Source organism: Prunus persica, chromosome G6 (genome assembly GCF_000346465.2).
Source record: "Prunus persica cultivar Lovell chromosome G6, Prunus_persica_NCBIv2, whole genome shotgun sequence".
NCBI classification, from domain to species: Eukaryota; Viridiplantae; Streptophyta; class Magnoliopsida; order Rosales; family Rosaceae; genus Prunus; species Prunus persica.
In genome coordinates this window covers 20,904,040-20,931,594 of record NC_034014.1, presented here as the reverse complement: position 1 = coordinate 20,931,594, position 27,555 = coordinate 20,904,040, and the positions used below count along the sequence as shown (strand labels likewise).

The window sequence follows — 27,555 nt, the reverse complement described above, 5'->3', positions numbered from 1 at the left end:
ACTTTTTTTATAAATCAAATTATTTTTTTTTTTTTCAATTTTATGTTTGCATTTTAATTTTTTTTATCCATGGTGGAGGTGGGCTTTATTTTGCTACATCACCCACTCAAATTGGAGTAAATGACCTAGGTGCACAAAAGTACTAAAACACCCATGCCACGTCATCAAACTTAACGAACTTTTGGATGAAATTGAAAGTAGAGGCAATGTGGAACATCAAACCCTAGTCACGGGAGCAAAGTGGGTCGCTTTATCTTTAAGGAGGTAAAGTGGAATTTGACTAATGTTTCAGGGTGCAGAATAGCAATTAAGCCTATTTTTAAATGTTGTGCGAGACTAAAAAGAAATAAACTTCAAAGGGAAATTTGCTCAAAACCACCTACACTATTGGGAGTGTGCATGACTGAAAAATGAATAGTAGCAAATAAGGGACTTGTACTAAAATAGTTAAGAGCATTTACTCTTGCATCCGATGTCCTAAGTTCAATTCCCTCCTCCCCCAGTATCGCTTGTACTAAAATAACATAAAAATAGTAGCAAAGAAGATGTATAAAGCAGGGGCATGGAAGGACGGTATACATGTAATTCAAATTGGAACAAACACATTTGTTTCTGTCTAAAAGTATTGTCCCTAAAAGTCGATCACATCCAAACCCCTTGACAAATACAAGTACAAACCCCAACCCCACTTCTACATAAAGAGTATTTTTCGACCAATACATCCCCAGAAGCACCTATTACACCTACTGCACCCTATTGAAAATATTACCTGTATAGTTTTATGACTAACAGAAATGGGATCGCTTTTTATTTACCAATAATACAAGTCACAAAGGGTGTAGTGGTACCAAATAATGAAATCTAGATGGTCGTCTAGATCTTCTTCACCATCACATTAACCTCATGCCTGGCACATGCAGTCGGGAGCAGGATAGGTGTATATGGACTGCTTTGGCTTTCTCAACCTGATTTGCCCTTGTCTGTTTTGGTGCCCTTCTACTACTGACTGCTGGAAGTCTGACCAGCTAATGCTTTTGTTTAGGAAGAGTTGACCCAACAGTGACATACTCGGCCGAATCGTCTTCAAGTTCTCATAAGTTCGATGGCCTACCTGTTGACTCCGAAGATTTGTCAAAATCTATGGCCTTAAAAGTACCAATGCTAACCATGGTAATTGGAATATGATCTTGTAGAATTCATAAAAAGTTGTTTTTAGAAGTCTTACCAGTGCATTGTGCATATTTCCTGGAGAAGCAGAAATGAAGATGTCGCTGTGCATGCTAACGTAGTAATCAGCTGCTGCTAACAAAGAAGCCTTTCCTTTTATTTGGGCCCGTTCTTCTGAAGAAGCAAGGCTCTTTTTGTCTTCCATTAGTGGAAACAATCTTCGCAAGGTTGAAATCCTAGCTTCCCCACCATATACCTGGATAAAACAAAACAATTTTAAGAAATAGAACTCCGTGAACCAGAAACATTAAATTTGAAGTTCCAAATTGAAATGTTCCAATTCACTGGGATGAGCCTTAGCTAACAGGAGTTGGATAGAAGAAAGCTATGAACCTTGTGGGAAGCAAGATATAGACGAGTACTGTTGTCAAACCCCAAAGCTGCAAGCAGCAATCCAATCTCTTCTGGAGTTAATGGACAACGGCCCTGACTCCTCAACTCTTCGTCAGTGAACTGGGAGTTAAGGACCCTTCCCTGCCAGATTACTTGTCGGTATTTGGCCAGAGCCAGTTTTTCAGCTTTTCCACCACCAAAATCACAGGCTGAATGGGCTGCCATATCCTGTAGAAAGACGAGATTAAGGAAAGAACATATAAATCCGATTCCAACTTGAAATCCACAACTACAGAGAGTGAGAAAAAAAAATTAAAGCAGAGGGTATGGGACACATATGAAACATGGTTACTAGACGTATAGATAGTATTGGCATACTGCAAATGCATCATTTTCACATTTTTGAATAGTTAAAAATAAAGTATAAGTTGGTTAGAATGAAAAATAATGTGTTACGATCTGTCAACATAAACACTTCAAGTCAGACATAGCTAGTATACATCAAGCAGTTCCTTATACCAATTATGCCAAAATTCTCTGTAGCTTGCAGGCTAGAGACAAACAGATCTTTTGGAAAAATAAAAAATAAAATAACAGACGCCTCAAATGTTTGTGCATCAGTTATAGGAGAGGAGCATACCTTATCAAACCGTAGGTGTAGCACAACAAATTTCCCTGCCCCTTGTTTATTTTTCACATCAGGCATCTCCTGCAGGTAATTGGTGCCAACTGCTCCACTTTTGCCAGAAGGATTTCTAAGGCGGCTGATTAGAGCATCTCCGAGTGCTCTAATATGAGGGACAAAAACTAATGCTTGAAAGTTGACCTTACAGCGTAGCCGCTGGATGTCCATAGGCAGGTTATCAAATGTCAGGCGGTGAGAGAAAGGGGCAATTGCTGCTATTCCATAACTGAACCGCATACAATTCAGTAAATACGAAATCTTAGTTATGAAGACATAACTTTTTATTAACTTCGATACCTACTCAAAATTAAGGGGGACAAAAACCACGCACAGAAATAAAAAAATATGACACAAGGAGCTTATAATGACTTTAATGAAGTAGAATCTTAGTAATTTCACAGTAATGCACTGAACATAAAGAGTTCAGCTACACCTGTCAATGTAGATAGACAAGTTATTGCATGTCCACCTTCTCAAATCCTGCCACTCCAACAATGAATGGAAAGGGCATCATTTTTTGCCAAAAGTTTCAAATTCTGGTACTGGAGTACATAACGAGGCCGTTGAAATATCACATGAACAAGGCCTTTAAACTTTCCTTATCCTCGAAATCAATATGCTGCTTTTGGGGCATTACCAAGAAAAAAAAAAAACTATGTTTCCATTGATGCAAGACACCTTATATGTCTCACCTAAACGTCCAAAAATTCAAACAATAAAACTCTAACTTAAGTCAACAAGTTCAGGTAATACTGACCTCTGAACTACAGGCAATACGTTCTCTAGATACCAGTTGGCTGAAGCATGCACAGGTGCTGTCTTAACTCTGGTAGCTCGGATGGCCGTTGCATAGTACTCCCTTGTGCTCCAGGAGAAATCAGAAGGTAGCTCTTTAACTATGGATATATCATCCTTTAATACATTAATGAAATGATCAACATCAAATATATCCATGAAGGAGCTGCAGAGGAAGGAAAAGAACCAACATAAGAATTCCACTCAGAATTCAAGAGATAGAGAACAAATATAACCAAAGCAAAGATAAATCAACTTTTGCTTCTATGTATACCTCGAATCTCGCCATACGGGATTCACTTCAAGGTATGGGATCACAAGAGTTGCATTCAGTATTTTAGCAACAGCAACTGCATCACATATCTACAAAGGGAACAATTTTAAGACCTAACCAAGAAATTCTACAACTTTGAAACAGACAAGACGAGACTGCAAATTTTAATCATAGAAATAACAGCTATTCCAGTTAACTTTTTTTTTTTTTTTTCCTACTTCAGATTTACATTGGACACATTAGAAACTTTTAAACCTACCCCCATCCTCTGCTGGTTCAGCCCTCCATCAAGAAATACTTGGATAAATCCCTCAGATTTCTCTGGTAATGCTGCATGAGATAAAAAAATCAATTGTGGAAAAGTAACACTTTATAAACATTGTTAAAACACATTAGTTCTGCAACATACGGTAATACTACTTTAGGTGGAATACAGATATAAACAAAGTATCACTGTTTTCCATAAACACTCACAAGTGGCAATTGATGATTCTGCACAAGGTTTCAATGACTGGTTGGCCAATGGTGTCCATAGATCTGAGAGTTCCCCTTCGGACTATATAATGGAAATAATTTTTACTTTTTTCAGTCAAGACTTCGACTACAAATCAGTCAAACTATTTAAAAAACAATTGTACTGCTTAATACTCACAGTTTGGCGTTGTAAAGCACTCTTGAGAAGGCGCTGGTGTCTAGATTTTGGAACATTCCATTCCTGAAAATTCGACTTCATCATCACATTAAGCCCCTAAAAGCAAAGCTGTATTTAATTGATGCTGATTTTTGCAACAGGTGGAAATGCACTTACAAGTTATATATAACTGAAATGGCACACATAAGTACTTGCACAAAAGTCGCCTAACATTTGATGGGTCTCGATATTCAATTTGATATTAGAAATGTACAAGCAAAGCAATATGTGCATGACGCCATCACATACAGTAACTTGCTACTCGTCATAACACAGAGATTTTACATCAAAGTAACTCACACTGCTGATGGCCTATTGACATTTGGGAACTGGGGGATAGTTCCCATTTCACATTTACAACAAAACATTAATTATATTGCATTGAATATCTATTATCCAACCAAAACCAACTACAACAGCCCAGAAAAACCACTAGAAAAATATCACAAATTTGTCCCTTAAAATAAGAAACCGGAAAATCTCTTTTACCAATCAATACAAGCAGGTAAAAATAACTTATAATCCCAGGAAAATAGCTAATTAATTAAAAAGCATGAAACGTACTGACAACATGGAAGGTGAAGCATGGCCCCAATGGGCTGAACAAACTGGGCAAGAAAATAGGAAGCAGCAGCAGCAGAAGAGCACCAAGTGCTCCTCCTCTAGGAGAATGATAGTGATTGTGGTAGTGAAGCTTCAGCCCCATTTTCCAAAACTAGGATCACTCACTCCACTCCACCTCCGATCTGAAACTAAAAACTGGGTTTTGCTCTGCAGTGAAAACTACAAAGACCCAGAAGAAGTAGAAGAAGAAGAAGAAGAGGAGGAGAAAAAGGAATAAGCAACTATAAATGTAGGCCTAGAGAGTAAGCCATTATCATCAATATAATAGAGAGAAAGCAGAGAGAGAGGAGAGAGAGTAAAGGCACTTTTAGTTGGGACACCTGGACACTTTACCGTGAATTGATTATGGGAACGTGTCACTTTTCTGGGATAAAAGTGAATTTAAGGATTTTGGCGTCGAAAAAACCCAAAACAGTGTGATTTAGTTTGCCTTCTTTGTTGGGTTTATTTATTTATTTATTATTTTTAACAGAACTCAGAGGCTCGGAGTGATTCATTTGGAGCCTACAGGGTTTTGCATGTTTTTGGACCGTTAGGTTGGTGGTGGGTATCTCTATGACCCTATGAACTTTATTGGATTGGCTTCTGGTGCTACCCACCGACACTACAGTGGACTGTTGAGAATTTTTACCACGAGTACTCACATGGAATTTGGGAGAGAGATGATATGAGGTCATGGGCTCTCTCTCTCTCATGACTTTTGTGTTGTGTTTATTTGACCCATCCTTTTAGGTCTCTCTGCACAAGAAAGGTTTCTTCATCTACAATTTTATATTTACCCCCAACGGTCTAATATTATTATCATGTCTGGATGGATGGATGCAGTTCAATTGCTAATTTCCGCATCCAATGTGCCCAAAAGTCTAACATTGGAACTTGATTTACTTTTCTTTTCTTTTTGTGGAATTGGGTTTTTCTCCAAATATCCAAAATTTTCTAATCTCTTTGCAAATATCCTCCCATTGATAAATGCTGGCAAAACTGGTCAAGCTAGGATATGGTGGTTGCTTGTATGCTAATGGAGGAACAAGTTTGATTTTGATGATAGCCTCACTGACCCCAAAACCTTGTCTTTTATCATGTGGATGTGGTTGAGTTGCGTCGCGTGTAGCCAAGGGATGTTTCTAAAAGAAATTGCGCTAGGTGGAGTGGAGGATTAGGGGTGGTTGTAGGTGGCTCATAATAAGATTTGGGAAAGTTAATGAAGGTGAGTTTTTGGGGCCCTTTTTAAAGAGTCTTTAATTTTTTTTTAATTTTCTTTTTTAGGTAAAACCCTTTCAAAGAGTCTTTTTTTGGGAAGAACTTTTTGAAAATACCATTAGAGAAGTCATGAGGAAAGGAAAGTAACCCCTTCATGGTTTTAGGTTAGGGAACGTACAAGAGTTTGCCTTAAATTGCACATCTAGTCGAGCTGTATATATATAGGACTTGCTTTTCTGACCGACATCAGCTTCTTTTTTTTTTTTTTTTCCTTCTTCTTTCTGTTAGCACTTGTGTGGGCTCTACCACCAGCCAGGGCTTGGGCTTAGGCTAAAGTGGCTCTATTATTCATTGAACAACATTAAGAATCTTCATTGAACACTCAATTTTACTTGGGTTTATTGTTTGGCCCAACTATTTTTAAACTTAGGGCAAGCCCAATGATACTCTCTAAAATAGGCTCTAAAATGGTGGATGAAGCCCCATTTAGAGCACCTCCAGCGCTGCTGGTTTGCCTAGGAAGCAGGGGGCTTAGGCCCAGCTTTTGGCTCTAGCGCACAAAGGCAAGACTAGGTAGTTGATGGGGGCCACAAGCTTGGGCAGCCCCAAAGGCAAATCTTGCATGGGTTTGCTGACTCATTGATGAGGTCAGCAACAAAAATTTTTTAAAAAAAAAATCGAAAAAAATACCAAAATTTTCAGAATTTTTATATATATAAATACCTAGTCCTATTTTTCACTTCTCATGCTAAAATTAATGGTTTAAGTATAAAAAATATAAAATAAATGAAAATAAATAGTAATTGCCCTTTCCCTTACCATTTGGGGTGGAACCAAAAAAGACAAGGTTGACACTATTCACATGAATAGTGGCAGCCCTTGCCTTGCCTTTGCCTTGTCTTAGCCTTTTTGGGTGGACTTGCTCTTAGTGTTCTAGTGGAATCTTTCGGGCTTTAAAGGAATCTTTTCCACAATGGAGGCTCTATATTTAGGGTTTTAAATGTTTTCATTTTGTAATTTACATGCTAAACTTTTGTTGTAAACTCATTTTGTGTTCATGGATATTTATGTTATGTTATGTTTTTATATTTTTTATATGAACATTTCAATAAAAAAGAAGTAAAATTTGGATGAGATTTTGAAAAATAATATAAATTGAAAGCAAACGCAAGGAAACAACAAACAAACAAACAAAATTACAAAATACAGAAAGTAACAGTATCAACACTTGGCAGCCTATAAAAACGAAAAGAGATAGAAGCAAAAAGAAGGTTGCTAAGGAAAAGGAAAAAACACAAGGTCATCCAAGGAAAGTAGATCTGGGCGAGTAGCCTTGTGAAGCTGCACAAGCGAGTGAATGGTAGCACCTAAAATGGGCTTCAGCTTTCCACATAGCAGGCCTCGCTTAGCTTTAGTGGCTTCAACTAGAGCCTTATATATATAGAGGTGGATGCAACCCTTCGTCCAAGCTTGGGTTTTTAAAGACCCAACTTGCTTTCACTAGGGATGACTTTTTGAACCCATGTGCTATCTTTTGAAGCCCAAGGGTGGTGTAGCTCTATTTAAGAGTCATTCTATAGTGAGGGCCTTATATATGGCCCTTATGTGAGGTCCTATCTCTTAACCGTTAGATCAGGTTAACCAATTTGATCAAATGACTAACGAATTTGATCCAACGGCTAACAAATTTGATAACGATTAAGAGATATGGCCTCACCTAAGGGTCATATATAAGGCCTTCACTATAGAATTCTTATCCCATTTAGAGCCCTCATTGGGCTTGCTCTTACAAAGCTGTGAAAGGATCCAAATATTCTCATTTTCGAGGATGGTTGTTGATATGTTGTTAAGTAATAGACCACAATATGGATTTTGTTTGTGTGGGCCTATCTTGGCCCATAGTGAAGCCCATAAATGGAAAGGGGTCCAAGCATTTGCCTATATAGGAGTCATCTAATGTTACTCTTTCGAGGCATGTTTACTTACCAGAAATAGGGAAGTCATAAATTAGAGAACTTAAATAAGGGTCTTGACTTACAGACCAAAGGTTTCAAGTTCAAATCCCACGACATCATAGTTGTGTGTGTGTGTGTGAAATCTCCCTCCCGTCTCATTTAGACTATCGTTTGTACTAAAAAAAAAAAAGAATTAGAAAACTTAGGGGGTTGTATTCAATTAGGATTGTATACGATTTTGAAAGATTTTTTTTTAAGTGACAGATTTCCTGATTTCCCGGAATTGTATAACTTCTATAGGTTTTACCTGAATTTTTAATAAACTTGTATAGGCTTTTGTTATAGAGTTCCATACTTTTGTATGAACTTTTGTTATAGATTCAGATATATTTGCATAGACTTCCCAATACTATTTTCTTTTATCACTCTTTCTTCCCAACACTATTTTCTTTAAACTATCTTGACCTAGCCACTAGTCAACCACCCCTTCTTCTTCTTCTTCTTCTTCTTCTTCTTCTTTTTTTTCTTCCCCAAATTCTTCCTCTAATTGTGTGCACAACAATGAATTTTCCTTTGAAATTTCCATGAGTTGGAAATTTTCATACCTAAACAATGAATTTCCCTTTGAAATTTCCACGAGTTGGAAACTTTCGTACCTAAACAATGAATCTCCCCTTGAAATTTCCACGAGTTGGAAATTTCCCTTTGATTTTGTTCACGAACAACAAACTCTTCGTCCAAAGATTCAATTAAAAAAAAAAACCCTTTGTCCAAAAAGCAAGGGCCCTATCATTTGGTAGTGTTATGGGTGATGGAAATATATCTCAACCTTCTGCCGCCTTGACATTGGCTTCATGCCGAGATTATCTCCAAGGGAACTTATAGGAGATCGAGAAATCTCTAGCTGAGCTTTCCTCCTAGAAACTCCAACTGGTTGATTTGAAGAAATCGCTAATTGAGGAGCTTTCCTTAATATAGGACGCTTGTAACCACCCAAGGTTAGTGCATGGCTTAGTGCATTGTTTGCCAAACGATGGAAAAATTTCTAAACAGAGAGGGAAAAAAAACAAGTCATATGAAATCTTTGGGGTGGACGTTGGACTTATGTTGGCCTTTATTATTTATACCTAAACCCTACAAGTTCTCCAAACTCCAACACTTAATTAAATCCTTACAAATCTATCTCCTTTTGAATACAGGTAAATTTATTCGGACTTTTTCCAAGTCCTAATTGAATACACCCACATTTAGATGGACATTTTAAAAGTTCAAACAAATCTAGATTGAATACACCCAAACTGTTATAGACTTTTAAAAAGTTTGTATAAATCCAAATTGAATACACCCGGATTTTTAAAATCTTTTTAAATGCTATAGAATCCTAATTGAATACACCCCCCCTTAAAAAAGGGAATTAAGAAATAAGAATTGGATCAACTCGCCATAGTTGATCTCATTCCTTATTTTAAGGGTATTTGATTGCGAATTTTAACTTGAAACCCACATAACTTTTTATTTATTGTTATAAGTAAATGCTGGAAAAATCATAAATTAGAATCATTCCAATACTTATGTGTTAATAAATACCAATGGATTGCCCACTTGTGCTTGAGCATAGGGGTGGGCACGGTTTTGTTTGGACCGATTTTTGCCTCAAATTAGAACTGAATCTGGTATTATTCATCTGGTTTGGTTCGGTTCGATTATAACAAAAAAATTTCAAAAACTGTCCAATTTGGATTGAACCAGTTCCGGTCTGGTTTGGTTTGAACCAGATTATTAAAATTATTTTAAATATAAATTTCAACTGAAAATTTATTTATTTTGACTTGAAAATTAATAAATTAATAAATTTCATATAAAAGTAAATATTAATGCTAGAAAAGAGAGATGTTTTGAAATTGAACTTTGATAAATATTAGTTATGAGATTAAAAATATAGCATTGAATATAAATAAATATTGAAATTATATATTTTTTAATTTGACCGATTCAGTTCCTCCCGGTCCGATTTTCGAAGACATAGAATCGGATCCAAATCAGTCCGGTTCGATTTTTGACTGGTTGTTGACTTTTTGGTCAACTCGGTTTTTTTTTCCCTTTTTTTCAGTGCTGTTCGGCTCGAATTTCCAGTTTGCCAGTTTGAATGCCCACCCCTACTTGAGCATGTGATATTTTGCTTGACAAAAATATCACCCTCCTTATGCTTCAATTTAATCTTTAGCCTAGCTATTTTAATACTTAATTTTTACTGTCATGCAATTCATATGTGATTAGAGAAAAAAATTATTGATATTCAATTTGAAGTACACATAACTAAAAGAAGAGTGCTAAAATTGTCACCTTATGCTTATCTTCATATGCACATGAGGCATTTTGGTCAATTCACAAGCCAAAATATTCAATTTTGTAAGTTAAAAGATTGAAAAAAGTAATAACATGTTTTACTTGGAATGGGGAAGTAAGGAATTCGATCAACTACCCTCTAGTTACCATTAAATACGTTTTGGTGTTTTTGTGATTAAAATTGGACTCCGTCGTTGGGGGTTGGGTGTTGGGGAAATACCAAAACAGAGTAAACAAAAATTCCAGACGCCAGTGCAAGCAAGTAGAAGTAGTTGTGGCGTTGAGCTAATAACTCACCTACATGCCTTTCACTCTATTTATTATCCTTCCCATCTCTCTGTCTCTCTTCAGTCTCTCTCTCTCCCTCTATAGATTAGTGTTGTAGGCTGCTAGATCTGCCATAGCTTCATCAATGGCGGGAGCATTATCCGCTCTCAGGCGCCTGTATCTCTCTCTCTATAACTGGACCGTCTTCCTCGGATGGTACCCACTCCAACAATATCTCTCTCTCTAGTGACCACTATAACGTATTGAATTCTATATTTCATGGTTTCAGGTTGCAGGTACTGTATCTTGCTCTCAAGACTCTCAACGAATTAGGCCACCAGCATGTTTACAAAGCCGTTGAACGTCCACTTCTTCTTGCTCAATCCGCCGCCGTTTTGGAGGTTCACTACTTCTACTCCCTCCAATTATTATTATTTTTTCCTTCGTTGTATTTTAAATTGGGGGATGCATTTTTCACATTTCTTCTTCTTCTATTGTTCTCTAAATTGGATTTTGGAAATGTACGGAGCAACAGATTCTTCATGGTCTAGTAGGTCAGTGTCTTTAAATTTTTTCTTTCCTCAAGTTTTTTTTTTCTTCTACATAATTGTAAACAAGATGGTCTTTAACTGAAATTTAGCTGATTTCTTTTGTGGGTTTTAGTTAACATTGTTAATTGTTCTTTCTATGTATTGTAAAGGTTTGGTCAGATCTCCGATATCAGCGACACTGCCGCAAATTGGTTCAAGATTGTATCTTACTTGGGGAGTCCTCTGGAGTTTTCCTGAGGTATCGGTGCAAATTCCAAGTTGTGATCACCGTTAAACATTCTATACTTCAAAGATTTTTTTCTCTCTTCATTTGGGGTTTAAGATTTTACTAACAAGATGAAGCTTATTGCGGCAGACTCAGAGTCATATACTTGTGAGCTCTTTGGTCATCAGTTGGTCTATCACTGAGGCAAGTGTTTACTGGTTGCCAATTCTTGCCTTTTTTACTCTCTTTTATGTTTACAGCTATGTAAAAAGTATTATTATTGTATTGCTAGAGAAAAATTGTTGTGTCCAACTGCCTAGAGACCTGCAAGTAGTGTTTTTGTTTTTGGGGTTTTATCCCTTATGCAATCTGAGTCATCCAGTATTATTCTAAATCAATATCGAAATATAGAATCAAGAGGTTTAGTTGGTGCACTAAACATAATTTGTCTTGCTTCCCACAAAACGGCATGACCACTTAATTGAAGATATAGATCAAATGCCACTTTTTATCTCATAGTAAAGAGCACGGGGTGCCAGCATTGATAAATTTTAAAACAGTTTCATTGTTCATATCTACATAATTGAGGATGTATTCACTTGGTTTATTTGAGAACAGAATGTCTCTAGCCAGTGTGGTTCTCAGCCATGGGACATTTTTATCCTTGAATTATAAGGTTTATCATTTTGGATTGTCTATAAAATGACCCGTTAATACCCAGGCTTTTAGCCTAATGAAATGCTTTCTGTGATCATAATTTGTTGCTTTAAGCATGAAAAAAAATAATATATTTTTGTTTTCTAAAGCAGTTGGCTTGAACTTCTGCTTCGAAACATGTACTAAGAGCAACTATGCATGTATGTTTTCTGCTTCTTAACTGCAAATTTTAAATGCAAAATTTGTATGTTATAGTTGGCCTTTTTATCAAGTTGTATCTATACAGAACAATCATAAAATAAATTCCCAGACAATTGCCTCTCTGTTGAAACTTCCAGAATTCCTGACTCAGGGTAATACATGCTGCATCCAGGCGTCTATTGCATTAATACATGCTGAATCCTGATGTTGGTTGCATTAATGCATGCTGCATACTGATGTTGATTGCACTCATGTTGCTTTTCTCCAGTGGATAAGTTGTAGTAGGTGGGAAACAAATTCAGATTCGTTTCTTTGTAATTGCAGATTATTCGATACTCTTTCTTTGGCATGAAGGAGGCACTTGGTTTTGCACCTTCATGGCTCTTGTGGCTCAGGTTGTACATCAGTTTTGTGCCCACTGGACGGGAATGTAATTAGTTTGAGTTCTGTGATTCATTCATTTTTTTTTCTTTCAATCCCATGCAGGTATAGCACATTTATCTTGTTGTATCCAACTGGCATCACAAGTGAAGTGGGTCTAATTTATATTGCCTTACAATACATTCAGGTATCAAATTAAATGATGCATAAAAGCAATATTTTTTTTTTCAGTCCCTCTTTTTTGGGGTGAGGGTGTTGCTAAAGGGGTGGCTTTTGTGGGTTTGAGGACTTTGGTGTTGTAGCCGTTTATTACTCATCTTCTACGTGGAACTTGCCGTATCTTCTACTTGTAGCGAAGTGTTTGAAAGTATCTGTGTATTTGCAGAAGTCTGAAAAGTATTCTGTAAGGATGCCAAACAAGTGGAACTTCTCTTTCGATTACTTCTATGCTGCCATTATCGCTCTAGGAATCTATGTCCCAGGCATGTATTCTTTCATTGGCATATTTTACCACGCATACGTATTCTGCCTCTCTTTATTCATTGTCCAATTGCTTTATCTGTTGCAGGCAGCCCTCACATGTACCGGTATATGCTTAGTCAGAGGAAGAAAGCTCTTTCAAAAACCAAAGCGGCGTAGATGGCGACAAAGGTTTAATGTATTTCTCATAGTCATGATAATATCAGTCATATGGTTGTGTGTAAAATGGAATTTTATTCTTGAAAAGGCTATTTATTTATGTTTTTGACAAATTTTCTAACATGCTAACAAGAATAATTGATCAACCGGGTTAGTGCCAAACAAAAATTATTTGATTTTAACACGGATGTATGGGATGCTGATTTTATTTTTTCTATTTATTGATATGGTATATAAATCCTTTTTTAATTAAGTTTGTAGTTCATATGATATGTGGGTTTGGTTAAAAAACAACACGATTAATACCAGATGTTGAGAGTGGATCAGTATTAATCACAATCCTGAAACCAGTTGAATGGATTTTATTGATGCTGCCTAAGAATCTGGTTATAATAAAACATAGTTTGCACTCTAAGCTGTATTGCCAACAGAGAACAGTCCGAGATAGAATTATAGACGGAAAAAAAGAAAAGCAAAGACAAGATTGTCAAAATAACTGGTACGGGGACAAACAGAACAAATTAGAGAAAATTTTGCAGAAGGTGCCCAATCAAACATTTGGGTCCTTAACGTCTTTTCCCATCCAATAACATGCCCCAAGACCAGTCAACATTTGCAAGTGAGTATTGGGATGTACAGAAAATTTACTTGAAGAGTGTGGCACGAAAACAAAAAGGAAAATGTTTTGAGCATGACCCCAATGCATGCTCATAAAAGAAGAGCGGGGCAAAAACATATGGAAGATGCTTGCTATCAACAAATAATAATCCAAATCATCAGATTCATCCATAAAATAAAAAAAAAATTACAAAAAGGATAGTGATTAATTGTTATCATCAGATTCATCCATAACTCAAAATTCCCATAGCCATGCCGTATAATCCACTTATTCGAGTCAGAAAAACAAGAATTCTATATCCTTTGAATGTTCAAAATCTACACCGTTTGCGTTGCAGTGGAACAAATTTTTCAGCAAAAAAGTTGCTAAAATGTTTAAGAAATACAACACCAGAACACTTTGAATAATCTTCAACTTTAAAAATAAAGGAAAAGAAAGTACAGAATGTTTCAGCAACTGTTCCTCTTCCACAATTTCATTCTTCAGCAGCGCTGGCAGCACTCAGGTCCACACTCAAGTCAAGAGTCTGAAAGATATTCCCCTACTTGTTAGGGCTTTCCAAAGGGTTATGCAATAAAGGAAAAACTGGAAATAAAAACTATTTCTTTCGATTTTGGTCAAAATTAATGAAGGATCTAAGCATGTTCAATTGTATAAGTTGGCTAAATGGAGTGAACTTGAAAACTTACCTTTCCAGTTATCTTGCTGTACATGGCGATCACATCTTGGACCGTAGTCTCGAAGTGTGTCGTAGCATCATAACTCTGCAAAGCATTCCAACTCCAAGAAATGAACAAAGACTTCAAAGTCTCAATGGGAAGAAACACAGGCTAGAAAGTCACGTGGAAAAGTATTTGGAATAGGCTTTACAAATCATTATCTGAATATCAACTTATGGCCCTCCTTTGCTTAGAGCAATTGAAAATGAGGGAAATCATTGAAAACAGTATGTGAATTCATTACACCAATAAATATATAAATGACTTGGATCTCCATCAAGAAGAACCTGTTGCCAGTCTTGATACCAGGTAGCAAGTCTCAGCTTTTATTGCAGCTGAACAAAAAATGTTGGTTATTCTAGCACTAAATATCCTAAAATTTCTCTTCTCCAGTTTTGAGCTCTAACAGTTGTCATGAGTGCAAATTGAAGTATAAATTTATGAGACTACGAAATCGAAACGAAGATGTAAGATTTCATTTATTCTCACCGCAGAGATGAAACAGTTGTCCCCATCATTCTGGTTGGTAGGTTCGTATCTGTCATAAGTGTCGAAGAAGATTTCGTCTATGGGCCCAAGGAGATCTGTGCCAGCCTTCAACTCCACCTGAGGATTATCAGTCTCTGCTTCTGTCAACACAAAAGCAATGTATTTCCCTTTTGGAGCTACATTGTGGGAATAGGAGCAGCAAAACAGGTACCTAGAACAGAGGCACAGAACTTTCTTTGGTAATCATTGAATATCTAGATTATATATTTGTCATTACATGTTGGATTATATATGTAGTAGTTATGTTCTTGGCATGAGGGGTAACAACTTACATATCTGATTTACGTCCAAGTTGCTTCTGGGGTAGAATAACCTGGACTGAGTGAGAATCATGGGTGCTTGGGATAGGATGACTCATAATACATATAGCACGGGCAACTTTCCCTATCTTCTTCACCTGTTGCAAGCAACGGAGATTGCAACTCAAATCAGTTGTCAAACCGCAAATTATCGTGTCGAATGACACTGCCGATATTCAAAGATTTATTAGTTTTACCTTGTCAGGCAAATATGAAGGATCACATACAACTTTTTTGCATTTTGCAGTTTCTCCTTCGGAAGTCACACCAAAGGCCTTTCCGTTTTCGAACTCTACCTGCCATTTTGCAACATCCCCATTGTAGATACCAGATTCAATTTGTTCGTTACCACATATACTTTGAGAAAATCATTCACAGCAGTACATTGTCTCCATGGATAAAATAACTCTATCCATAGACTTCCAGAAGGGTCAATTGGTTCTATCTCCCAGCCTATTTGAGCCAGTCATGTTATGTTCATACCATTACTAGATATAAAAGATGGGATTTAAAAGGTTTATGACAGAGCATTTGGATAATTTTGGATTTGCATAAATAAAACACCCAAACGCGCACACCTTGCATTCTGGCTTGCTGAGCATGTAGGTGCCACCATAAACAGCACTCAACCGAGCAAATGCCTGCCGATTTCATAGCACATATATTCAGAGGAACTAAGTTGCATATCCATGAGATACTACAAATAATGGTTGAAAACATACCTGGGGCAGCTCTCCCAGACCATATAGGGGATAAATATAAGGAGAACCTCCTTGAAAGCGTGCTAAAGACTCTGCATATAACTTTTCAATAGGAAAGTAGAGTGCGTTATAAAACACTGTAAAGTTCACTATTGCATACAGTTGGAAACGAAAATAGCAAAGCACCTTACACCAGAATGTTGACAGTTTCTTCACCTATTACCAATCTTATTTCTATGATTCTATCACTTGTTGTCTTAGCATCTCAAACTTCTTCTTTAAAATGTTATCTTTACATAATTTTTCTTGCTCCATTTTTAAGTTTCATAAGAAGAGAGATGGAATGGAGCAAGCCATTACCTTCATCCTCTTCACAAAATCCATAGCAGGCTCGCCCAAGTAAGAATCATCTCGGTGGAGCGCTAGCGCATGCCCAATGAAATCGACCGTGTTGTCATCTAGCCCGTACTTCCTATGTCAGAAACAAAAACCCTAATGTCATCATGCAGAAATTGAACGTATAGCTTCAATTAATGTTTAAGAGACAAGTGATAGTCAACAAATAAAAAGGGTAAGGAGAAGATGTGGAGGGAGTACGAAATAAGCTCTCGTGCTGTAACTTTGTTGAGCTCCAGGCCTTCATGAGATTTTGGATCATTCTCATCATAGTCTTGCACATAAATGAAAAATTTTCGAGCACGACGCTTCTCAAACAATCCCATGAGTGGAGATTTAAGTGCTTCCACATCATTAGCTGGTACTTTGTGGATCTGGAAACATAATGCAGAAGTCTATTAACTGATTCAGGGTGAAACAAAATCAACGGTTCAATATACGATATATTCATATAGATGATGGATGCACTCAGTGAAATTAAAATTTATTAGGAATCGCACCTTCCCCTTGTTATACACAAAACTACCATCTACAGCCTTGAAATTCAGATATTTAGTAACATCGGTGTGAATCAGGACGCGAACCAAACCACCATTGGCCATCATGAACTGTCAAATTATGCACAAAGACTGTCATCAATATTCAACATCCAAGCAGACTTTTTTTTGGGTACTAACAATATTCAAGCAGACTTCAGTTAATAAACAAATTCCAGACTAATGACATTCCTGATCAAGGTTGTATCTTTACACCATTGGAAAGGGATTAAAATAAACAAAGTGCAATTCAGGAACAGGATTTATTCTTGAAAAAATATTAAATATGATAAAGACGAGATTGTTACTCCAAATAGGTTTTCCTAGAGCTTGTTTTTGACTTTGCTAACCCATGAGTCTCGAACCTAGCTAGATCACATCATTTACGGGCAAAACAATTAACATGAGAGCCCATGAACATATTACAATCTTAAGAAAACACAGAAAATAGTACATCAATCTTACATATGATGATTGGGGGCCAATGAAAGGAAAGCGAAAAGAGAAGTCAAAGAACAGTAGTAAGTAATTTATGCATCATTCTTCATACCTTGGGAATCATATCAACATTGTAGTCTCTACTTGAGCCCAAAGTTTCTGGAGGCTTATCCTCCCCCCTGAATCGCTTCCAAAGCTACAAGAAAAGAAAAAAAGAAAACAAACCGAAGCCGGTACTTAAAGAGAAAGCATGTATAGGAATATCTTATAACAAAAGTATACTGTTTAGTACCATGTCAAACTATAGCAGTAGGTTAGATTGTTAGCAATAACATTGCCGTTAAATAACTATTAGAAAGATAAAAGCATGTAATCCACCCAAAAACAGTTTTGAAGAAAAAGGAAAAAAAGAAAAACACTAACCTGGTTGAGATTAAGAGAGGTGGACTCTCCTCCATAATAGTCATTCCTATCCATATGCAGTACCTATTTCCAGTAAATAACATATTAGGAAGGAGCTAGCGGCCCAAAACATTCTTATCAATTAATGATCTAACTATAATAACAACAACAACAACAATGATTAATCTAGGTGATATCTGTTGCAAATTGCAACAAATGAAACCTGATCAGAGTGAAATCCGTCATCCATGGTAAATACTGATCAACCAAAGTGATGCCAAAAAGTGAGCCATTTGTGTTTAGTTTATGTAAATGCATCTTTTTTTTCTTTCCATTTTTGTTATTTATAAAGTGATATAGGGGGAGGAGGGTTCGAACACAAGACCTCGGGTGTATGAGTACTTGCTCTTAACCACTTGAGCTACAAGACCCTTACCTAATGCATCTCAAACGTACAATTTGACAAAATTCAAACAGCTAGAGTACATTATAAACATATATTTGAAATTTGTACACTGCGGAATTATACATCAAAACTAATTAACAATGTGTATCTGCATAACCAAAAATGCAAGTACATAAATAGGTAGGTGATCAATGCCAGAGTTAATTAGTCGTTTTGTTGTGATTCGCGAAGAAAGAAGTTTCATAAGCTTTCAAATGGAAAGAGAGATTATTGGATCATGAACCTTGAGACCATCAACTGAGAGGAGGCCGCTGAGAATGCATTCTTTGAGGCCTGTTCCGAGCACTATGACGTCGTATTCTTCATCCATGGCTGGCTCTGAGAGACAGAGAGATCAGAGGGAAAACAGAGTATTTGTTTTGTGTTTGTGTTTTTGTCTGTGTGAGAAATGGGAGGTTGGTTAATGGGAAGAAGAAGATTGTGATGAAGAAGTGAGGCTACATTTAAGCTAGAGAAGGAAGAGGTCTCTGTCTGACTCTCTTAGCAAAGCCAGGCGTTCCTGCAGTTTCGGTTAAAACCGTTATTAGCCCCCCACGTATGGTTCCACGTGGAAGCGGCTACTTATAATGAATATCTTTTTATTTTCTTGGTTAAACATGTTTTAAATATATAATTTTGTTTGATAAAAAGGAAAAAACAAAACTAGATTTCATTTCTTATATAAGATAAAAAATTTGCGTGCATCCTTGTGACAATTGGGGGAGAAAGACGGGGGGTGGGGGCAGGAGGAGTCCACCGCCGGAGAAGAGGGGGAGGTGGTCGGTGTAAAGTTCGGGAAGGGGAGGAGCCATTCCCTCCTTTGTAATATAATTGCCATGGTAGAAGATGTAAAGAAAAATTGCTATAATTCAGCTTATGGCTCCTGTCCTGTCTCCAACATATGCTTGCCACTTTTTTACTCCTTTTTGGTATAGTTGCTAAGATTACTCATGTGCAGAGTTGATGGAAAGCAATTAAGATTCTGTATTATTTAGCCAAACTGAATAATCATACAGCTGCCGTTTGCTAAAGTGACAGATGAAAACTTGAACATTATTACACGTTTCTTTAAAACACACAAAAAATATCAAGTGCAAATTTATGGAAATCCGATCGGGATCAGTCCTTGGCTATGCAGGTAATTGTAATGGGTTGTTGGTACGTCCATCTAAAATTGACAACTAGAACAAGTTCTTCCAACCCCAAAACTGGATAAAATCTTCAATAGTAGGACTTCTTTCTGCAAAATATATAAGAAGACAAAAGCAATATTGTAATTAACCAACAGAACTTCAATGCATAAGTACATGTGTGGCGTAGGAATCCTTTATATGGCTTTACAGACATTAAGAGAGATGTGCATGAGAACAATCTATTGAACACAAGTGCAGTCCAAATCATCAAGATTAGAAACGTCAATGCGAGGATAAAAGATATACACTTACGCATATTTCTTACATCTCTCGTCAACGAGTAGCATCCTTGCATGATCCACACCTCCTTCTCGTATGGACTCTGTAAATTGCTCTGAAACACTCTCGAATGTGTATCCTTCTAGTTTAGTAAGGTGCTCAATACCCAGTGGCAGTCTCTCTAAGCTCAAGCACGTATTGATAATTAAGAAGTCAAGATTTGGCATCACCCCTTCCTCAATGGTTATCTTATTTAATAATGAGAAATTAACCAACGCCATATACGTAAGCTTCACAAAGCCACTGCTGAAACATAACTCTTTCCCAACGTAGGAATTATCAAGGCAAAGCAAACGTAGAGAAGGCAATGCTTCGATATGAGGTAGTACCTCTTCTTCAAGTCTAGACCCACCCATACGCAAATATATGAGAGAGTGGAGTGAACAAACCCAATGTGGTACCTTTTCCAATTTGCCGCTCAAGGTAAGTGTATCAAGGAAGGGAGGAGGTGAAGACAATGCGTCAACTCGAAGGAAGTCCTCTCCATCTGCTACCCATAAACCCAACTTGGAAAGGACCTTCATCTCTTGAATTGAGGCACATAGGTCCTCCTCGTCTCTTTCTTTCACATTTGTAATGCCAAGGGCCTTAAGCTGGGTCATATTTCCAATAAGTCTAATGATATTTCCTTCGGATTTAATACATCCCAAATACTGCAATTTCTTCATCTTACTAATACTTGATGGTATTTTTACTCCAATTACCTGGGAAAGATTTTGGTAATGGCTCATAACTAGATGTCGCAAGTTCAGCAACTTGGAAATCCCTCTTGGAAGTGCCTCTATGTTTGTGTCCATGATGTTCAAGGTCTGAAGGTTGCGGAGCTGTCCTATGGATTCTGGAAGCTCCTTAATTGGAGTACCTCTCAAATTTAAATATTTTAAATTGAATAAGTACGTTACTTCGTCTGGCAGATTATCTATTGGGACATCCTCCAAATCTAGAACCCTCAACAATGTAAGGTCAAAAAGCAATGTCTTTGAGAAAGAGAACGAGGATGCGCCAGTTGCAAACACAAGAAAAGAACGAAGCCGTGACAATCCTGTGCATGAATATCCAATTTCTCCATTAGTAGTTTGAATTGACAAACGCAGGGCCCCAGTTTCTTCCATTGTTTCACTCCCTTCATGTACGGAACAAAACTTTTCTTTTTCTGCTATTGACAAAGCAATCTCCAGCATAACATCATGCATCTTACATGCATGGTTGTGTTCTTGATACCTTTCCTGTAGCATATTACGAAAAATGAGTTCCATAACATAGCTGTTTGCAACTTCTTCTGGTGTTAGCCCTTTGACATGTTCAACAAATCCTTCAGCGATCCACAGTCTAGTGATCCTCATATTTAAGATCACTGTATCTTCGGGGAAAAGGGAACAATATAGAAAGCATTGTTTCAGTCGGTATGGCAAATCATTATAACTAAACAACAAGACGCTCTTCATAGGTTCTAGCAAAGGATTGTTTGTTAAATGCCAATTTAAGGTGTTGTAGACTGTACTCCACTCTGTAAGTGACTTCTTAGAAGACATAAGACCACTCAAGGCTACGATTGCAAGAGGTAGGCCTCCGCACCTTTCCACAAGTTCCTGAGCTAATGGCAGAAGTTCAGGTGAACAAGATTTGTTAGGGTAACTTGAGAATGCTTTCTTGCTGAAGAGCACCCAAGCATCACTCCTTTCCAGCGGTCGAATCTTGTGAACATGGCTTTCAACTTGAAAAGAAGAGGATGCTATGTCTTCTCTTCTAGTTGTAATCATGATTCGACTTCCAAGTTGTGTATCTGGAAATGAAAACCTTATTTTCTCCCAGAGATGGATATCCCACACGTCATCCAATACAACTAGGTACCTTTTAGTCTCCAAGTAGTTCACTAAAATCTCTAGCAATTCGTGACGGCTCATGGAATTCATGTTTGTAGGGACCTCTTCCTTCCTCGCTTTGTGGAATTCTGTCATCAATCTTATAAGCAAGTCTTCAAGCACATAAGATTGGGAAACAGTAATCCACGCATAACACTCGAAATGGCTCTTCACAACATGATTGGTGAAAGTCCTTGCAACTAGAGTTGTCTTCCCTGATCCTCCCATCCCAACCACGGACACAACAATTTGGTGTTCCTCTTTGTTCATCAGCCATCCCATTAACATGTTCTTATCGCCTTCAATCCCGACGAGTTCATCCTCCTTTTGGTAAAGAGAAGACTCCGCTTGGGTCTGTACCCATCTGCGAATATCCTCAGAAGTACTTTTTCCTTCTACAGCTGCACGGCCACCATATCTCAGATTTCTCTCATGAATAGCTCTAATCCTTACAGCAATTTTTTGTAACTTATTGGCTATTTGACGCTTATACCAAAGGTTCTTGGGGAAGTGAATGGTTTTGCGGAGCCACCTTGCAAATCGACGGCCTCTATGTTGAACGTATATGTGATACATGAATTCATCAATGATGTTTTCAACGTCATTGGCCAAGTCTCGAATGCTTCCAATCCACGCTTCGTCTACTTGTGTGTCTACTTTGTTGCCCTCGTCAGCATCCGCTAAGAAGGATTTCATGAATACCAGCTCCTGCTTAATCTCATCAACTTGATCATGAACACCCGCTATAGAGGCTGCTTCACTTTCGAGGATGGCTACAAATTTACCAATGAAGATGTCTACTGAAGCTTTCGCCATAATGGCCTTATTTTTGTATATGCTATAATAATCTACATAATTCCAGGAAAATTAAAATTAAAATACTGATGAGGAATGTCTATCGGGGCGGCTTGGAGTAGCAAATATCCGAGATATTAGTCCCTACCTATTACACTACACATGTGGCTAATAATGGTGGTGACGTCCCAAGTAGCAAAATATTCGAGATAAGGTAGAATTGCGACAAACACAAATGAAGATTATAGAGCCACAAACACACGTGGCTAAGAATGGTGGAGATATCCCAAGTTGCTGGGACTACACGGGAACCAGGCAACATTCTATGCATACACTTGATCTCTCCCACCACGTTAATCAAATCAAGCACAAATTGTGAAGCCAAGAGCTAAAAGCAACATAGCCTAGGACCAAGCCCCGTACTCATTCTCTCTATTCTAATAAAATCTCTTTGTTTCTATTTTAAAACCCTCGTACTCTTAACTCTAAACTCTTGTCCTAAATACTAACCCAAATACCTTTTAACCCCTTCACACAATCATATGCATATTTGGAAAAACATTTTAGTAACACAAAATTTAGTGAACGTTGTTAAGGACCAAAAATCCAAGGCTGGGCCCGAGCTTAATTTTAGGTCAGCGCAATATTTAAGCGAGAAAGTAGCCCAACTAGGGTGTACGAGAATTTGTCAGATACACCTGTATAAATCATGAGTCGCATGCCATGCCAAACAAACATGCAAACTTTGCCATTCAGAAGGGTCAAAGACGAGCTAGTAAAAACATACCAACTCTGTAAGCCCACGTTCACTGACCTATTAACATACTATTTAGCTTGGTCACAACCCATTACCACACCCCGAAGTTCAAACATGCCAAATAAACACGCAATGACAGGCAAAAGGATCGCTACTATAAATGCCAAGCCATGCTACAGGCTCAAGTGGGCCCAAGCCACGTAAAATCTGGGGCTTGCTAAGAAGGTTGTGGTATGGATGGGTATGAGCCCTCACAAGGTTCATTGAGGGTTCAAGAGATGGAAGTTTTGGGCTGCTTGGGAGAGCCATAACTCAAGCCCATTTCTTGGGCCCAAACACATGGGTAAGCAATAGAGAAAGAGAAAAAAAAAACGTGACCCAACAACTTAAGAAAATATGTTGTGGTCTACAACATTTAGGAAAGCCTCTCATCAACTAAGGCATTCAACATCTCGTCAAAAGAAGAGAAAATAAACTACTTCCAGCAACTTGTCAAAACCATGAAAGACTTAGCGAATTCTTGGAAATAAGAGGCCAATGACCCAACACCTTAGGAAAAGCCCATCCTAGTACCTAATAAAATATCTAGCGTTGTGTTCAGCCCTTGCCAAAGCTTAATAGCAGAGTCAACATGAAACCATCACAAAACCAAAAGGAATTCGTACGTGTAGGAGGAATACCCTGGGGAGATTGATAAATATTTTTATGTATTCTTCTTACATTCAGACAGAAAAGCTAACCTAGATGTTATGGGTGAAATTTATTTATTTATTTCGTTCATGTCTTAATCTGGGAATTTATAGGCAAAAGCTCTATCCATTCTCCTTTTCTCTGCGAGCTCTAATAGGGAAACCAAGAAGAAAAGCAGGTGGCGCCTCACCCACATGGAGAGGTCCAGTTGTGTAAAAATCTTGGAGTGAATGGAAGAAAGTGAAGGAAAAGCAAGGAGGAGGTCTGATAAGATTAAGGGGTCGAAGTGCCTATAAAAGGAGGCTTCTTCTACCCAGCAAAATCATGATCCATAGTGCGACCAAGCTTTGTCAAGCAACTGGAATACCCATCTCAATGCTTTCCTTCCAACTGCCTGTACAAGAATAATTAAAATGAAACATGAATTAGGCTTTAACAAATGTCATGCCAATATCTCAGATTCCATTATCTATATTTCCTTCATTTGCAGAACCAAAATTTCATATTAGTGTAAGTGTTAGAACCTGAGATAGAATTGCAGATCAGTTATTGCAGCCACGACAAAGGATACTACTGTAAGTGCTAGAACCTGAATTTGTGATATTAAGGAGTTAGAGCAAAAAGGAGAAGTGATATAAGAACAAAATGGTTAACATTATCAAGAAACAAATATTTAAGCACAATAGAAAAATAAATTAACCAATTACATGAAATTGGACACAAGCACCTTACAAACTAAGTATGAACACCAAAAGAAACATGTAGTTAAGAAATGGTGCCAAGACACGGTAAACTCATTACATCAATACATATAGGTCTGCGTGTGTGGAGAGAGATTAGTCCCCTAATCTAAGCAACACTCAAGAAAGTCAAAACAGTCGAGTAATACGAGAAAAGTGCTTAATAGCATTTGTTTGTTTTACATGATGACAGACAATAATAAGTGGATTGAAACAACATGAAGATAAAATAAGAGAAAATTTATTAAAGGCGTAAGAAGAATTATGGGAATGAACGTAGATCAACATAGATTGTTCTTAGCTGAGGTTTAAGAACTCAACTTCAGTATTCATATTGATCCACATACTAGAACAAGGGAGTCATGAACAAAGATAGCAAAAAATATATGGAAGCTAGTAGATATCACCAGCAAGAAAGTTATGTTTCCATTATTTTTACGTTATAACATTGAAAATCCTTTATAATCTATGTCATATATGCAATTATAACATGTTCTAATCATTCTTCACCCCACATATGCATGAAAAATGAAAGGAAAAAAAAAAAATTGAACACATAAAAGATAGCGTAATACACAAATGCTTTTTCTTTGAGCTTAGAAGCAAAGTTCTATAAGGTAAAAAGGATTCAAATGCTCACTGATGAGTATAGTAACAAAAACAAAAAAAAGGAAAACCAATGTCTACATACGTCTTGGTCTAGAATGGATTTGATGTCTCTTGATGATCTTTTACCAATACAAGAAGAAACTGCCTATTTTTAATGGTCAATAGTTACTGCACAAAAAACTCAGTTCATATACTAGCAACTATAGAGGAATAAATTGCAGACTGAAAGTGATGAGATTAAATTTGAAAAAAGAAAAAAAAAAGAAAAAAGAAAGAGACAGAGTGCTACCTTGTTTATGAATTCAAAGGACTAGTGTAGACTACATCATGCAAGAAAATTATCACCTCAAGAGAGAGATGCAAGCCTAACAAATGAGGCAATAACTCCAGTACTCCATCTCCCCAATATATCGTGAATGTAATCAAACTGAACATCATTGGAGGGGAATATATAACACCAACACTATTTCAGCATACAAATCTATCAAATATTACAAGTGCTAGAAAAGGTTCACCCAAATTGAACTATATCAGATAGTATATAAAAAATCATTAAAGCCTACTCAATAAGCATAAACACCAACATATACACAAAGGAAAACCAACTATTCCAACCCAATAGCATATATAACACAATTATAATCTGTAAAAGCTTCCTACGTGCAAGAAACTCAACTTTATTTCAATAATTTTAAGAAAAATAGATACAAAAGAAATATCAAGATTGAAGATGGTAACTACATGAGAAATCATTAAAATAAAATAAAAAAGTAGTTAGCTGAATTGATTTTTGTGACAGAGGAATCTGTCTTTTAGCCGAAAAGATGTAATATAGCACAAATATGAAGTACAAAAATGATTGTCATTCCATTCCTCTATATAACTTAATGCTAATAAGTTTGTTAGTTATGCATATCCCAAAATTAAACATACGATAAACAATAAACACACTATCATAAAAATTTCCCCCATATGAAAAAACTAAAAGTTATACTACAGGTAATTAAGAAGTAAGACAAGAATAGCCAAAATTGCAAGTCAAGGGCTTGAAAATTTAGAACTCACACATAGGCTAGGTACCTAAACCCGGGCTGGTAAGCATGAAACGGAGGGTGATAATATGAATTAAATTGACGAAAGCAACCATTGTTAAGCAAGTCAAGCACAAACAAAAGCAGTGGCTATGTACAAAATAGAGGAAACAGAAAATAAAAAGATATCGAGAAGGAGATTAGATACCATAAAAGGGAAAGCTTAGCTCTGCCACCATGAATGGCTCCGTACAAGCAAATCTTGCAGATTCAAGATTACGAAATTTGGCTTAAACCTCCAAACGAAACCAAACCAGAGTATGACCAAAAAAAAAACCAAACCAAATCAAAAGTTGTGTGATTAGATTGAATTCATCAAAGATTTATTGATTGAGAAAATAAAAAGGATGGTACTGAAAAAAAAAAAAAAAAAACCTTTGATTTTTTTTTTTTGGTTACAAGGAGGGCCTAAGCCCGACAAAAACACAAAGGAGAACTACACTGGGACAAGCCTCGCAGTGGTTCCCCTAGAAGAGTCATTAGCCAAGAGGCTAACAATAGAAGGAGGAGGAAGATCAATAACATGAAAACCCAAACTGGAATATTGACCCAAGTGAGCCATATGGTCCGCAGCAGAGTTTTGCTCTCTATAGATGTGATAGATGGTGCACTCCCAGTCACGCAAGAGCAAGTCTTTGCAGCAATGGATGATGCTAGAAAGGGGGTGGTTAGTTCCAGTTTCTCCATTAATAAGAGAGACAGCAGTGAGGGAGTCACATTCCATCTGAATTCTTCGGATACCTTCGTTCCACGTGAGGAGCAGGCCTCTGAAGACTCCCCAAAGCTCCGCTTCTAGGATACTGCCACATCCCAGCTTCGTAACAAATCCCTTGACCCAAACACCAGCATCGTTCCTTATGATGCCACCAGCACTAATAGCGCCCAACTCACCCATACAACTGCCATCCACGTTAATCTTAAACCAGCCAGCACAGGGAGGAGACCAATGAAGTTTAAGAACATGTTTAGGAAGCTTGGAGTTCCTGGATCTGTTAGCCACCAGCCATTCACGGGAGAAATGGATGATCGGAATGTGGGGCCAGGGAGGAGGAGAGAAGTTGAGATCAAAAACTTTCTTACAGCGCCATTTCCAGCAGAACCATAGGGCAGCCAAAAACAGGGAGGACCAAGGGATACCCTGCATGCAGCTGAAACTAGCTTTAATATTGGTGAAGAGCCAGTCCTTAAAATCCATAGAGAAGGAGTGAGCAACTTGATTGGGAATGCCAATGGAGTTCCACACTTTAGTCGCATGCCTGCACCTGCGAAAGAGATGATCCAAGGACTCCATGGAGCCGTTGCAGCAAGGGCAGTTGGAGTTGGAAGCTAAGTTTCTTCTCACACGTTGGACATTGGTTAGGAGCTTACCCTGAATCAACAGCCAGAGAAAGGTTTTGATCTTGG

General features: G+C 37.4%; 4 protein-coding genes and 1 long non-coding RNA gene across 5 annotated transcripts; 1 reads left to right on the top strand and 4 right to left on the bottom strand.

The window, feature by feature from the left end:
- On the bottom strand, positions 532-4,875 carry LOC18772804 (uncharacterized protein At1g04910). Its single transcript, XM_007207363.2, is given in 11 exon segments — positions 532-1,111; positions 1,226-1,423; positions 1,561-1,788; positions 2,201-2,471; positions 3,003-3,206; positions 3,315-3,403; positions 3,574-3,644; positions 3,789-3,870; positions 3,967-4,029; positions 4,570-4,596; positions 4,598-4,875. Coding segments are annotated over 11 exon segments (1,557 nt in total). The 5' UTR covers positions 4,712-4,875; the 3' UTR covers positions 532-901.
- On the top strand, positions 10,312-13,213 carry LOC18772196 (very-long-chain (3R)-3-hydroxyacyl-CoA dehydratase PASTICCINO 2A). The gene is made up of 9 exons (XM_007205800.2): positions 10,312-10,613; positions 10,687-10,798; positions 10,933-10,951; positions 11,098-11,186; positions 11,304-11,357; positions 12,336-12,406; positions 12,498-12,579; positions 12,778-12,874; positions 12,961-13,213. Exons 1-9 carry the CDS (start codon positions 10,543-10,545, stop codon positions 13,029-13,031), a joined length of 666 nt encoding a protein of 221 aa, XP_007205862.1. The 5' UTR covers positions 10,312-10,542; the 3' UTR covers positions 13,032-13,213.
- Positions 13,266-18,486, bottom strand: LOC18773308 (guanosine nucleotide diphosphate dissociation inhibitor At5g09550). The gene is made up of 13 exons (XM_007205139.2): positions 18,380-18,486; positions 17,712-17,774; positions 17,401-17,484; positions 16,815-16,922; positions 16,516-16,688; positions 16,279-16,390; positions 15,940-16,020; positions 15,796-15,858; positions 15,415-15,513; positions 15,191-15,315; positions 14,859-15,069; positions 14,340-14,414; positions 13,266-14,176 (listed from the first exon to the last, which is right to left on the bottom strand). Exons 1-13 carry the CDS (start codon positions 18,464-18,466, stop codon positions 14,126-14,128), a joined length of 1,332 nt encoding a protein of 443 aa, XP_007205201.1. The 5' UTR covers positions 18,467-18,486; the 3' UTR covers positions 13,266-14,125.
- Positions 18,845-22,338, bottom strand: LOC18773879 (disease resistance protein RPM1). Its single transcript, XM_020565333.1, has 2 exons — positions 19,581-22,338; positions 18,845-19,375 (listed from the first exon to the last, which is right to left on the bottom strand). The coding sequence occupies exons 1-2, from the start codon at positions 22,283-22,285 to the stop codon at positions 19,357-19,359; spliced, it is 2,724 nt and encodes a 907-aa protein (XP_020420922.1). The 5' UTR covers positions 22,286-22,338; the 3' UTR covers positions 18,845-19,356.
- On the bottom strand, positions 23,864-26,699 carry LOC109949859. The gene is made up of 4 exons (XR_002272164.1): positions 26,300-26,699; positions 25,350-25,487; positions 24,236-24,300; positions 23,864-24,105 (listed from the first exon to the last, which is right to left on the bottom strand). It is a non-coding gene; the product is annotated as an uncharacterized LOC109949859 (long non-coding RNA).

Coding starts and splice junctions, on each gene's coding strand:
- LOC18772196 (XM_007205800.2), top strand. CDS start 10,543: ATGGCGGGAGCATTATCCGCTCTCAGGCGCCTGTATCTCTCTCTCTAT. Junction 10,614..10,686: donor TGGACCGTCTTCCTCGGATG/GTACCCACTCCA, acceptor TCATGGTTTCAG/GTTGCAGGTACTGTATCTTG. Junction 11,358..12,335: donor TCAGTTGGTCTATCACTGAG/GCAAGTGTTTAC, acceptor TTGTAATTGCAG/ATTATTCGATACTCTTTCTT.
- LOC18773879 (XM_020565333.1), bottom strand. CDS start 22,285: ATGGCGAAAGCTTCAGTAGACATCTTCATTGGTAAATTTGTAGCCATC.
- LOC18773308 (XM_007205139.2), bottom strand. CDS start 18,466: ATGGATGAAGAATACGACGTCATAGTGCTCGGAACAGGCCTCAAAGAA. Junction 17,775..18,379: donor TCTCAGTTGATGGTCTCAAG/GTTCATGATCCA, acceptor TACTGGAAATAG/GTACTGCATATGGATAGGAA. Junction 16,689..16,814: donor TTGTGTATAACAAGGGGAAG/GTGCGATTCCTA, acceptor TTATGTTTCCAG/ATCCACAAAGTACCAGCTAA.